Here is a 14,575-nt window from a genome sequence, read left to right on the forward strand (position 1 = left end):
TCTCAAGGGATTGCCAGGTGAAAGACCTCAGATAGAGCCCCGAATTGCTACCTGATAATAAGTAATGTGGATGAATGTGTTTAACAGAGAAGAGCACCAGTGTTGCTACCTATAAAGTGAGGATAATAATCACTCTCTACCTTACAGAGTTTCTGCTCACATCACATGAGGTCATGTGTGAAAGATGATTTGAAAACGGTAACAAACGTTCCAGTTGCTTTGGTGTTGAAAGGATGTTAGGTGAAATGGAGAGCTACAAACTCCTGGTCAGATTGCAGCTGTGCCCCTGAGAGTAGCAGTCAGCTTCCTGTAGCTTCATCTTCTTCATCCCCACGCTATGTTTTCCTCTTTTTAATTTTCAGAATTAGCCAGGGAAACTAAACCACTTTCATACATGCCTGTGAGGCTAGAAAGTCTCAGACGCTGCCGTTACCACCTCCTGCAAGAGGGGAGATGGGGTTCTACCGAGCTCACCAAGGTCCCCCACCCCTGAGTTCTTTCCAGAAGACCCTTTGCCCTCTCCACTCCACGAACTGCAACTGGAGGGCCAAGTGAGGAGGCCCAACCTCAGGAAGAGACAGGTGGCTCTGGCGCGGACGCTGTAATGCATTCTCCCCAGGGAGAGAAATTCGGAGAGTTTAGCTCACTCTTTCCTGCCATAAAGCACACTGAATGTTAACAGCTTGCTCCTGTCCAAGCTGGTGTTTTTTAAATTAAGTATTGTTAAATCCATACCATTTGGAATGATGCTTCAGACAGCCCTGACACTCTCTCTCTCTTGCTTCTGCTTTCATTTCACCTAATATATTGTACAGGGAGCCAGCCACCAGTATTATGGCAGCTGTGGCCCCTGCTGCTGCTCAGACACTGGTGAGACGGCTTTAATGTAGATACCTGAAGAGGGAAAAGGAGCTCGGCCAACGCCCTGCTCCCATGCCATAAGGGGCCTTCCCCAGGCCGCCATTAGTAAGCATCTAGATTACCTAGGGTTTTATGTTATTTTTCCTTGGTACTGGAAACAGTTTTAGAAGCGACAAAGGTGGGAGACAGAGACACCGCAGATTTCGATAAGATAATTTCCATTGTCAGGTAACATACATCTATAGGAAAACCTGGGTAGCCTACCCTCTACTCCTTTACCTTCACTATAAATATTACCCTCCAGCCAGTATGACACCACTGCCAGCATCTGAAAGTGTCTAGACACACACACACATATATAGACATACATGTGTGTATACATAGGTGCACATACATATGCAGATATGTATAGATGAGAGAAGAGTGATTTCGGGTCAGAAAATCCTAGTCAAAGGCCAGTTCTAGCCACTGGGTCCTGGGGCAAGTCATTTAATTCCTCTGAGCCTGATTTTCCACATATATAAAATGGAGTGAGTACTTAACCAACGTCGCAGAGTAGTCATAAAAATGGGATTGCGAGTGTAAAACCGTTTGCAGCCTTTAAAGATAATGACATAAAATCTGGTAATTATCAAAATTGCCTCATCCCCAAAACTTACTCTAGTCACCCTCACGCAACTTGAGTTTGTTCTCCTTTTTCTAACATTACAGTAAGCTTGGAGCTTGCCGCGCACTGTGTAATGTTTGACAACACAATCGCTTTCCCTAGTTTCTCTGGGCATCCCCAACAGGAAAGGAAATGCTACGAGCACTGGGACCAGAAGCGTGAGATATTGTGGTGCTTGTCCTCCAGACATTCAATGGGTAATTGAGGATTTGACTTAAGAATATTGTGACATCCAGCAACTTTATTGAGGCGAAGGGGACCATCATGTTATGTGTCAACGTGCCCATCAGAACTTCAAGGCAGAAATTGCTGACTCAAAATATCTAGATAATATTTATTTCCAAAGTAGGAAGGAATCTAGAAGAGCACACTAGTAGCTCTTCTTCTGCAAACTGTATCATATCATGACCACTGTTGCTTCTCTTCCTTTTCCTACCACCTGTTCATGCCTTTGGATCTGCCTATTAAGTGATGGTTATACGTGAAGAGGGAAGGAAGAAGTGGTGTTCAATAAAATATTCCATTTTGTAGAACCAGTTGGAACCCTTTAGCTAATTAATAGAATAAAAATCCCTGCCTCAGAAAGCTCCAACTTGTAAGAGAGAGATAGCTTTTTTTTTTAATTTTTTTAATGTTTATTTATTTTTGAGACAGAGAGAGATAGAGCATGAACGGGGTGGGTCAGAGAGAGAGGGAGACACAAAATCCGAAACAGGCTTCAGGCTCTGAGCTGTCAGCACAGAGCCCGACGCGGGGCTCAAACTCACTGGCCGCGAGATCGTGACCTGAGCTGAAGTCAGACACTTAGCCGACTGAGCCACCCAGGCGCCCCGAGAGAGATAGCTTTAGGAATGAAAGTTTATTTCAATCAGTTCATTTCTTTAATATAATGATTTCAGATAACACCAGTCAAGGCTTGTTTTAAAATGTTTGTTTGTTTGTTTGTTTGTTTGTTTGTTTGTTTGTTTTGAAAAAAAGAGAGCGAGAGAGGCAAGGAAGGTTAGAGAGACAGAATCCAAGCAGGCTCCACGCTGTCAGTGCAGAGCCTGATGCGGGGCTCAGACTCACAACCCAGGAGATCATGACCTGAGCCGCAATCAAGAGTCAGATGCTTAACCGACTGAGCCACCCAGATGGCCCATCGGTCAAGCATTTTTACATCTACTCCTGGGTACTCTTCAGCTTATGAACATTATTAGCTGGTTTTTTTTTTATAGATTTGTAAAACTGATCTCTCTGAAAGGGAACAACATACTTCAAAACAGGACCTCTTTGCTATGGATTTGTCCTATCCATTTTTCTAAAGGGACAAGGTGGATCCTTATATGCCCTGACTCTCCTAACAGGTTGAAATGGGCATTTCAAACCTCTTCTGTCTTTAATTGGCATGCCATATGAAGTAACTTGATGTTAAACAAGCTAGCTGCGTTTCTTTACCTTGCTGAAAAGCAGTGCTGCAGGTATGTATGTAGACGGACCTGCCTGTACTCACACGCCCATTATGCGTAGAGCAGGTTTTCCATATTTTTGCATTTCATAACTTGTGGGTATTTTTTATTAACGGGAGGAAAGGACTTTAATTCTCATCGTCTTCTCCCTCCACCATATATATTTCTGGGCTCTCAAGAAATCTACAAAGGAAAAACTTCCTGGTGACACACCTATGGAAATGGAAGGCCAAGTTCGCTGTTTCATTCTTTCAAACACTCCATGATTTTCTTAGCAGATAAGGAGAAAGACGTCCTTGTTTGACACTTGACACTTTTCTAAAACTGTAATAAAATCCTCCTCTGGTAGAGTCAAATCTTGATTGCTGGTGGATTAACCAGACTTAGAAGCTTCCTGACCTTCTCTTTGCTGTTGCTGGCCTTGCAGTCATTTCACTGCTCATTAGCACTTCCTCCAGAGCGTCTCCCATCCAAGCCTCTTGCAACAGTAGAAGGCAAGAGGAGGTAAAACTCACTTCAGCCTTTTCTGCTGTGTTATAGCAGCTCTGATAAAGGACATGGATAAGGACGAGGCTGAAACTGCTGGTTAAAAGGTTTGAGGATTAACTGAAGATTTAATTCATCCTTTCTTTCCCTCTCCCTGCCACAGTAGATAGTTGTGAGCTGGCACTGTGTCAAAACCAGGCTGCTCCTCAACCCCAAATTTCAGCCCCTTTCATCCAGTCTTTGTTAACGGGCTTTTTTTTTAAACCAGGGGCTCTAAATTTCTAATTGTGCCTTTAGTGTAGTAAACCTTAGACATTTTAAATTGTCACTTTACAAAGAAGCAACTTGCTTTTTCTTTCCCCACCCCCGGCTCAAGTCATTAATGCCTAAAAGTAACTCATGTCACTATTTAGGTTTGGTGAGGAACTTCCGAAAACTTATATAGCCTCTTTTCCGAGTCAAGGGAGAAAATAAAGAGGAGCTTCACGGAAGAGGAATAAAGCAGTTGTGCAGAACACGTTTAAAAGGCACGTTAAGTCAGTTTTTGTCTATGGCTCTTTCCCTTTATGGCATATGTTATATATTGACAGGGATTAAGTTTCTCTCCTGAATGCAACAATACAGAGTCACAGGGAGCTACTGTACTTCCCAAAGCCACAGGCACCAGCACAAGCAAACGGCAAATAGAAAGGTACCTCACAAAGAACCAACCAGGTTAGTTAAAAGTAGAGGGCTTTGCTTCATCTTTTGCAATTCTGCACCTTTTGCATTTCTCTTCCCCTCTGCCGCGCGCGCTCTGCTCTCCTTTCTTTTTCATCCTGTTTCCCCTTTTTTTGCTCGCACTGTTACACTTTCTCTGTCCGCCACCCCCCCCCCCCCCCCCCCCCGGCTTTGTTATTCAGCACGTCTGATTAGCAGGAGCCTGATTGGCTGGCTGCCTGCTCGGAGAGAGATTCCATTCAGCTTACCCCCCACCCATCCACCCACCCACCCACCCTCGGTCAGGAAATGTGAGCAGGGCTGATGGAAGCTGATAGGCAGGGCTGGAGTGTTAGCACCAGTACTGGATGTGACAGCAAGCAGAGGAGCACTTAGCAGCTTATTCAGTGTCCGATTCGGATTCCGGCAAGGATCCAAGCATGGAATGCTGCCGTCGGGCAACTCCTGGCACACCGCTCCTCTTTCTGGCTTTCCTGCTCCTGGTAAATGCCTTTTCATTTCAATACGTTGCTATTGCCACTTAGCCTGGTTGCTGTTGGGGGTAATGTGTGTGTGTGTGTGTGTGTGTGTGTGTGTGTGTGTGTGTGTGTGTGTCTTTATCTTCAAACACCAGGTAAAATAATTTACATGATTTTAAGAAAAGGAAAAACTTCTTTCAGAACTTTAACCCCCAACTTCCCAAGCTAAGTAAGGTCTGCAAGACTCTGTGGGATAGTGAGAGATACATAATAATATTGAGACTCAAACTTTGGGATATACTGCCTAGCGTTCTGAGCTGGGGACTGTATAAATGGCGGTGTGTATGCTTGGAATTTGAATAAGGGACGTCCTGAAATCAAACTCACTGACTGTGGTGTTCCTGGAATTTTTGAAGGATGGGCTGTAAGGGGCTTTCCCCCACTGCCTTTTACGAATCCTTCTCTGGCTGTGCACATGTGCTAGGGAACCAGGTAAAAGACGGAATGAGAGCCCGTTTGCAGCCAGCCCAGATTATAGCTCATAATTACTGTAAGTCCTCTATGGATACAAGTTAATGCTAGTATTTATGAATTGAGGATTATGGTCTTTGATCTCAGATCTGCTTTTAAAGAAGAAGAAAATGCTGACTTTTTGTGTGTGTCTGCTTTCCATAATCACAGTGATAAGATGCTCTGCTCTTGAACATCAGCACACATTGCATTTTTGACTCGAAGTAAATGTTCCGTTGTGACTCATACTTGGTTTTATGGGCAGAAAATGAACATTTACTGTCCAAAAAAAATCTACACTCAAAATATTAATAGCAATGCACATTTTTTTAAACCAGAGTGTTCTGGGCAGGCAGCTTCATAAACCTCATCTGAAGGTTTGATTCCAAAATTTGCACACACTGATTCCAAACAAACGTGATTGTAGCTCTCCTTGTCACATTTATAGCATGCCAGCGCTTCCTCAATAAGGCAAGAAGGGAACAAGGTAAAAATGTAACGAATATATAGGTTGCATTGATTCGTTGATGCTGAAGGAGTGTTTTGTTCTGATTAGACTCTGACAAATTTCATCTGAGCTATAATTTTGAACAGAGGAAGCAAGCCATTTGGTATAAATTGAAAAACTCCAAAAAGATTCATCAGATAGAGTAATCAGACAGTGTTTAAATATTTTATACATTCCCACCTCTCATTTGCATCATTGTAGCCAAGAAATCATACTGCTGCACTGCAAATGCTATAAATATAGAAATGTATTTTCAGGTTTCAGACATTTAAAGGCCAACTGAATTTTAAGCATGAATAGACTATAACTTTAAGCTGTTGTGAGGAATATAAAAAGCAGAATGTTTAGGTGTGCTTTATGACTAGTGGAGCAAGCAATTTATGAAAGGTGTCTCATTTTTTCCATATGGGACGTGTTACTTATATACACACCATTAGTTTGCCTCATCTTTCCTTCTTTGTGATTTTCAACAAGCGTGTGTTATTCCCCTAATTTAATTAAATCACAAGGTCAGTTACCAGTCCACATTACTTTTTTGCTATCTTCATATGAAAATATGTTTTCGTTATATTTTGGAAAAACTGTCCTATTCAGGAGTAGACTGCTTAGCTACCCATTTGGCAAATTGCATTATTCCCCCTTTGACATTTTGAATATTCATATATGTACTTGAGCATATAATTAGACTTATGTGGAAAAAAGAAGTGTTTCTTTATATCAGATTTCAAACATAAAACATATTTTGTTTAAATTACAATAATTGTGTTGTGAGGATAAAGTGAAATCAAACTCAGGTTTGTTTCAGGTCTGTATTTAAATGAATTGGGATTCTGAGAGTCACAAGAAAGAACTGACTTGTGAACAACAAGATATATCCCTGGGCAGAGTAATAACAGTATTATTAATACCTGCCACGTATTGTGTGCCTGAATGTGCCAAATATTAGGCCAGTTGTTTGAAATGTGTTACAAGGAATCTGCACAATCAGCTTGCAAATAGGCATTTTTAATTTTTTTTTAATGTTTATTTATTTTTGAGACAGAGACAGAGCATGAACGGGGGAGGGTCAGAGAGAGGTAGACACAGAATCCGAAATGGGCTACAGGCTCTGAGCTGTCAGCACAGAGCCCGACGCGGGGCTCGAACTCACGGACTGTGAGATCATGACCTGAGCCGAAGTCGGATGCTCAACCTACTGAGCCACCCGGGTGCCCCGCAAATAGGCATTTTTAAACCTATTTTACGGATAGGGAAACAAGCTTATATTTGAATACGAAAGTCAAATAATGGAGAGAAAATCACTGGTTTGCTTCATACTATGGTTGGAAAATGTTTAGCAATGATGGAAGCAATGGTGTAAGTTGGTCTGTAGTCGTTGTTGGATATTTAGGGGTTTTGTCTCATCTTGACCATTGAAGTTATGTACAGGATTATGGGCACTTGCTTGTTACACTTGCTTGTTAACTGCCCCCATCAGCTTTGTGACCAAAATTACATTACTGACCTATGAGCCCATGAGCCTCATCAGCAGTTGGCTTAGAACTAGAAGTGTGACAGTTTCAGCTCAGCCTTCAGTCTGAATGGAGAAATGGAACAAAGTAGCTTGTTTTCCCCATAATTATTTTATACATTATAAGAGTCTGTCTACTCTTAGAATTAATTTGGGTGATTTTTGAAGATCCCTTTAACTTGATCCGAAAATATCCCATTTGTTTAGTGGGAACAGTGTTCGTTGTCACTGACAGCTGAATCCCCTGTACTGGTTCTTGAGGATGTGAGAATATCAAATATTGACCCTCAGTTTTGTCAAAATCCTTTACCCTTGGAGGACGCTTTCTGGGAAAATGAGGTCCCTGTGTCTCTGTATCATATGTTTATGCAAAGCTCATACATCATGGATATCTATTTTACTCTGGGCACAATAGGACAGTACTTCTGATTAAGAGATTTCATCCTGATATTCAGGTCATATTTAGTCACATCACCCAGCTTCCCCAGTCTTCCCACTCTGTTCCCCTTTTTCATTCCCCCTCCTTTGTCCCAACTGTGTAGCTCCAAAGGAATGTGGCAAAAACCATGACCGGCCATTGACATATGTGTCCATCCAAACTTGAAGTCAAATCACTTCTTGTCAGAAAGGCATTTAATCAAATTTGCATTTGCTTTTTGTTTCTTTTGAGTGGTTTTAAGCTCTTTCGCCTGCTATTGTGGGAGTTGTGAGAGTAACACTCAGAATTATAATAAAGTACATGTGTTTTTCTGTTGAATTTCTTTTTCTTCTCTGCACTAATTTATACATGGAAACTAGTCAAACACAATAGCCCGTTCCCTTCAGTCGCTCTGGCACTGTCCTCCACTATTATCTAAGTGGATCTATCTTGGATGGCGAGAAGCACCATTAGCTTGTGGAATGAATGTTAAATCCCTTATTTGCAGCAGATTGTGGGCTGCTCCAATAAGTGGTGAGTGTGTGAGTGTGTGTATGTGTGTGTGTGTGCACGCACGCGTGCATGCATGCGTGTGTGCACATACACAAGTACCTTTCTATCACTGTTCCCTCTACATCTATTTCTTATTCTCATGCCTACATTCTCTTTAAATCGAGCCTCAGGACTTTTCACCTAAATCTACAGAACATAATGAGGCATTTATTTGTATGCTATTTTCTAACTGTTTTTGTGAAGTTTCTTGTCTAGACATGGTCAGCTACAATTTTGTTTCCTCAGACTCCTGTTTTTAGTGTTTAGGTCTGTTCAGGACCACTTTCTGCCCCCACTTTTCCTTGAAAGACCACATGGATATTAAAGACTTGAGAAAAAGAGAGAAAATGGATAAGTGAACATATTTGTTTGTGCCTTTATGTGAGTGTTAATACATATTGATTCTGCTTTATCAGTGTGTATGAATAAGGTGGAAAGCCACCCCCTAGCACACCATGGGGTAGGCTAGTACTCAGATGCTGCACGAAGCTCAAATAATAACAAAGTTAAGGTCAGGGTTTGTGTAATTTTAATCAGTAAAGTGTGGTTAACCACTGTACCTGTTACTCATTAAAAAAAAACCTAGTTAATGTTGTTGCGTTTTGCACAGGAATTGTTTGGATAAGACACGTCTGGTAATTTGGTTCTGCTCCTTCTTATGGTTTAATCAAAATACAATTTTAAACTCTTCCAGAAAAAAATATAGTGTCCTCTGAATGTCTGCATTTCCTGTAGCACCTGGTAGAATGCCTTTTATATACAGGCATCATAGCTGTTTGTGAACTAATTTAAGGGAGGAAAGGACTTACAGAGGCTATCACCTGGTTTGCTAATTCTCCACATTCTTGGTGTTTCCTAACTTCACGTACAGAGTCCAGTTTCTCTGGTCAAGTGACAGCTCTGCTTTTGATTTGTCTGTTTCAGGTTCCAGGCCTTAATCATTGAAGTTTCTCACATAGAATTGTTTGTTTCATTCTACTCTTCCCTCATTCTGCATATTCTACTGTTTCTTGTGGTCTCCTGAGTACAGTGACCCAGAAGTGACCTCTCGTAGCATGAGGGCCCTCGTCTTTTCTCGAGTGAGAGCATTCCTTGAATCATCATGAATAACCTACTAGTTAAGTGTGTTGAGATAATCACAGGAAAATGTGTCTAAATCAAGTTTTACAGGCTTGCTGCTTTTACTAATTTTCTTCTTCTAGAGAGCTGGCTTCCAACTTTGTGTTTTCACCAGAATAAGACAAGTTCGTGTCATTTTCTGTCTACATCATAAAAACTATACCATGTGGTTGAATTTTGGCTTGATTGGCAGTACTGGCTCATGAGCGGCTTAGGACTGGCATACCAGAGGTGATGTAAGCCCTAAAGGATCCTAATTGAAATAGGCCAGCACAGCTGTGTGGGGAGCCTGCCTGCTAACTGGGGTAAGCTGTTGCTATCAACCCCTTCTTTCCATGAGCTCAAAAGTAAATGACTAAATCTCCCCAATTCCCGAACGTCAAGATTAAAACCTACATTGAATAAAGCTTAACTGTTCCGGCTTCTCCTCCTGGGGATTTTGCCAATGAGAGCACCCAGCATGGAGAGCAGTTAGGAGTTTTCTGGCCACGTCAAGAAGATGTCCCAATGGTAGTAGTCTGGCTCCACCAGTGACCTCTGGCTTGTTATTGGTGGATTTCCAGAGGCTTGGTGTTTATAAAGAAGTCTGGATATTTCCCTGTATTTTTTAATGGTCTCTGTTTCAGTCATAGATATATATCGTATCTCATTAACTACTGAAACTCTCTGCAGAAGAAATACCATAATTTCTGTTTGGCTACCCATACCACAAATTCTACCAATGTAGAATTAGCTTTTAGTAATTGTTTGTCAGAGACATGTGTAAGTAACTGTAATCTCTACAGTACTTTAAGATGTCCTTTCTTCTAGTTCTTGGGCTTCTTTGCATTGATCTTTGTCACTGTACTTCTCATACTGTGCTTACATTTCTGTCCACTCCGTGACATTGTGGGTGACAGCAGGAGTGACTTGGCCCTCCTACCTCTGTCAGATGCCTGGGAATTAGATCTCAGTGAATGTTGTTGAATGAATGAGTAAATGGATGGATAAGAATGACTTGGTAAAAAAAAAGTTGGAAAGATGGTAAGGCACAAATAGGACAGGAAAATGTGAACATCCGTTTCACCTTTGAAGCATTTCACTAATTCTGGTTTTAGTAAGACCAAGTGAGCAAGCTAATAAATCTTAAAGGGAAGATAAATATTTTGTTTTTCTCTCTCTTTCTTAAACATATACGTCTATACAATGAATAACAATTGAAGAACAATCCCTTTTGCTGTTGATAATTAGAATGAATTTTGCATGTTTCATATCTTGCTTAACCCACTTGGTTCTCAAGTATTTTCCTTTTATGAAATTTGCTCTCAGGAGGAAAATGATACTTATACTTGCCGCAGTCTTATGAAAATGGAGGGTAGCTATAAACTCTCATTTTAGCAGAGATGATGCTATGGGTTCACCATAACTCGCTTCTTTTTCTGGCAGGACGTAAAGATAAACTGTATTTCCCAGCCTTTTCTGTGATTGGATGGTCACAATCACTCACTGATTGGGAGTCAGTGGAACAGAGTTAGAAGTTATAGATGGCACTTCTAGCCCTCACATCTGCCACGTAATCATGCAAACACTCAGCACTCTCTCTTTACCGCCTCCTGGACACAGAGCCTCCAGCAGGGAACTTCAAGACCTTAGGGAATGACAAAGCCACCAAGCACAAGGCCTGGGTCCCTGAATGACTTCATGGGGCAGAATCCCACGCCACCACTCTCACAGAATTCCTTTTCTGAAATCCATTCACCCACTACCAAGAAATAAACCTTTTTTTTTTTAATGTTTTATCTGTTTTTGAGACAGCACAAGCAGGGGATGGGCAGAGAGTGGGACAGAGGATCTGAAATGGGCTCTGCACTGATAGCAGCGATCCTGACGTGGGGCCCAAACTCACAAACCGCAAGATCATGACCTGAGCCGAAGTCGGGCGCTCATCCGACTGAGCCACCCAGGTGCCCCCAACCTTTTTTTGTGTTAAAACACTGAGATTGGAGGAAAGGTGTTGTTTATTGTACTGAACACCTTTTTAAAATGAACTATGCTTCAAATTTAGATGCCATGCATGCTAGCACTCACAAGTCAGTGTTAATTCTACTTTCCATTTATTATATGGAAAATTTGAAACAAGAAGATTGCATGTCATCCTAATGATGGTTTAATCTTTGTGATGGGCAACTTACTGCGTGCCCCCAAGTACTTAACATGCTCTACATTTGTAACAACCTGCACACCACAAAGACTGAAGGAAAAGTGGGAAAATGGGTCCATGCTCATTTTTCAAACAGAATCCAGGAATGAACGGCACAGTAAGTGAGAAAAGGAACCAAGAGAGGCAGGGCTGTGGTAAACAGTTGGAATCTCCTAGAGTAGAGCAGACCAGCCAACCCAGCCAAGGACATAGAACCATGCAGACCCAAAGGAAAGGCAAAGAAAACAGAAAGAGATATGGAGAAGCAGAAACTAAGGCACAACACCAATGCTGCTCTCAGGACAGAATGTCGGTAGACAAGGAGTAAACAAGTGACAGAAAGGGGAACAGACTCATAAATGCAAAAATCCCAGATGTTTTGCATAGCAGCATCCAAAGTGAAACATGCTTCTTGAGCATACCCAGTCTCAACCATCTTTGATATGTGTTTCTTGTACATGTCTCAGATGTCATGGAACAATGGTTTTAGAGTGTAACCATCTGGTCTGTAGCACGGATTCTACTTCTGTGATCTTGGTCTAGTCACAGAACTTACTTCAGCGCTGTCTCCTCATCTATGTGCTATTATTGCCCATCCCACCTAACTTTCCAGAATGTCATTAGAGGCAAATATGGCATCAGACGTTGAGCTGTTTTGTAAATTCCACAGTACCATGAAACATCAAGTGATTATACTTTCATTGATAGCATTTGTCTGTCACCAGCTGTGTGGCCAACACAGAGCCAGGCTCCGTGGAAGAAGACACTGTCCTTACAATGAGTTTGGTAGTTCATTGGACATTTTGTTGTAGAGTTATTTTTAAAAGTTTTCAAAACACTCTCCTATAGGGAATAGTTCTGGGATGGGTATCACTGTTTTCAGTTGCCCGCCCCCCCCCCCCAAGCTGGCGCATCTTAAAAGGGACTCTTCTGTACCTGCATAGACACTATCTGTTTAATCCTATCCATGTATGAATGTAAATTATGGCTTCCCACAGATTATTCATATGTATTATCTTTCTGGATATTATCAGTATTTGACTTCAAACATTGAAACTTGTTTCCAATTTCCATAGTTGAGAATATCAATTTGTGTAACAGAACACACTAGAACAATTTTTTAGTTAAGATAAACTCTTTAGGAAAAAAAAACTGTCCTCAAAACAAATTCTTATCATTGTGAGAATTACCATTAACTAGGGGTTACCAGTGTCTAGGGCATTTTCATCTGCCCCACAATTGGGGTATCATGCTGGTAGACTGCAGTCTGATGTAGTTTCTACCACATTGTGCTTACTTTATAATAACCAAAAAATCCATGGAAAACACAAGCATATTCCATTTGGAATCATATTTCTAAAGTGCTATTGCTTTAGTAGGTTGCATCTCCCTCCTTCACTAGACTTTTCTCTACAATTCCACTAAAATAAATTAATTACAATAAAACCAAAAAGGCCTTGTGCGTGGAAAGGGGGATAGTTGAAATAAAGGGACTAACAGAAAAATCACATGTGTGAGCATACACCATTTATAATATAGGAGATTTATTCCACTTCTGAGGCAAGAAATTGCAAGACTCTAATAGTTTCACCACCTGTGAATTATTTGGGTGCACCTCATAAGCGGGTTCTTTCTTCTATTTGTTTAAAGAAATAAGTGGTATGTTCGCCAATTCTACACTACATTAATTTTCACAGAGTTTCCATTTTCATCTTCATTGCTTTTTCAGATTTTTTTCCAAAGCTTCTGCCATTCTCCAACTAAAGCTTTGGGTATTTTCCCCTTCGATTTTTGTCCGGGGACTTTCTCTAAGTCAGTTCAGTCTGTTGGCATAAATGTTGGGACAAAGGAGGGAAGGAGTGTGATAACCTAAGACATCCTGACATAAATTCCAAGAGCACTAAAGAAATGAGACAGGAAATTATGAGCAACCTATAATAAATTCAAACTGTCCAATAAAATAAATATACCTCACTGGGTTCCCATCGTAAGGTAGGGTAGGGTGTCCAATTTCTCAGCTTACTTTGCCGGCTGCTCAGGCACCATTTGAAGTCTGCCAGAGTATTGTTCAAGTATTGTACTTCATCAGTAGACCCAGAAATGAAAAAGCACAATGGAAACAATAAGAATTCCTACTGTTCAGGTGCTGAAGTGAGATTTAAGGGAGAGTCGTTTGTTGTTTTTTTTTTTTAATGGTCTGTGTTTTCATTAAAGTTGCTATAACCATTTGACACTGAGACAGAATATCATTTCCCTGATGTGCCACACACTTTTATTTTTACCTTTGGGCTTGTATCCAGTCTGAGATAACAAACATGCTTTGAAATTACTGTTAAGAGTGAGTTAAACTGATATTTAGATTCCCAGGACATAGATTATTAGCACTTGAGAACTAAAAGAACCTTTAAGATGGCATCTAATGTGACCTTAATTGATTTGGATCTCTTTGAAGGCAGAAGTTTGGTTTTACTTTGTCTTGGATATATTTGTATCCCCGGCACCAGATAAAGAGTTTGATATCTATAAAATGTTCGGTGTAAGTTTGTTGTTTGAATAAATGAATTAATCACCTGTCCCAACCCTTTCATTTTGCAGATAGTTGAATGTAAAATATAAACGTTTGCAGAGAGATTTGACACATATTTTCCAGGAAAACCTAGTAGGTGGAATCCAGATCCTGGAATCTGGATCTCTTTCCTTTGAGTCCGTACTCCTTTGAGAAGAGTTCGTTCTCTTTCTATTATAGCTCTGGGACCCTTAAATAAGAGCCAGCCAAGCTGGCCTTGGTTGAGAAGGGTTGAAATGTTGAGATGTCATATGCGGAAGAAACCTAGGAATCAACAAAACTGCTGGAAAATCATCTTGAATAAAAACTTAAGGATCATTGTTGGTTTAAAAACATCAGGATAACCTGGAAAGAAGGGCAGGGAGGGAGGCTTGAAGCCTATAAAACTTGTCTCCCTCCCTAGATCTGCATCATTTCTCTTGCTTTCCGTATCAATGAAACATGTGAAAACGTTGGTGATGTACATGTGAAAATAACTTTATGTGGGACCTTGCACATAGCAAGTCGCCAAGAAATGTTAGTTCCATCCCTTCCCTTGGTGCAAACTAGCATATTCATTGAAAGGCTGCTGAA

General features: G+C 40.9%; 1 protein-coding gene across 8 annotated transcripts in view; it reads left to right on the plus strand.

Moving 5' to 3' along the window:
• ADAMTSL1 (ADAMTS like 1) overlaps positions 1-14,575 on the plus strand; it is an 883,534-nt gene that overhangs the window by 499,809 nt on the left and 369,150 nt on the right. The window contains exon 1 of one of the 8 annotated variants that reach the window (XM_011288618.3): positions 4,458-4,664. The exons of the other annotated variants lie outside the window; for them this stretch is intronic. Within the exon in view, the coding sequence (XP_011286920.1) occupies positions 4,602-4,664 (63 nt within the window). The 5' untranslated portion in view covers positions 4,458-4,601. Of the gene's footprint in view, positions 1-4,457; positions 4,665-14,575 lie in introns of those variants that run through there. 8 annotated transcript variants of the gene reach the window in all.

Source organism: Felis catus, chromosome D4 (assembly GCF_018350175.1).
Source record: "Felis catus isolate Fca126 chromosome D4, F.catus_Fca126_mat1.0, whole genome shotgun sequence".
Taxonomy (NCBI): domain Eukaryota; kingdom Metazoa; phylum Chordata; class Mammalia; order Carnivora; family Felidae; genus Felis; species Felis catus.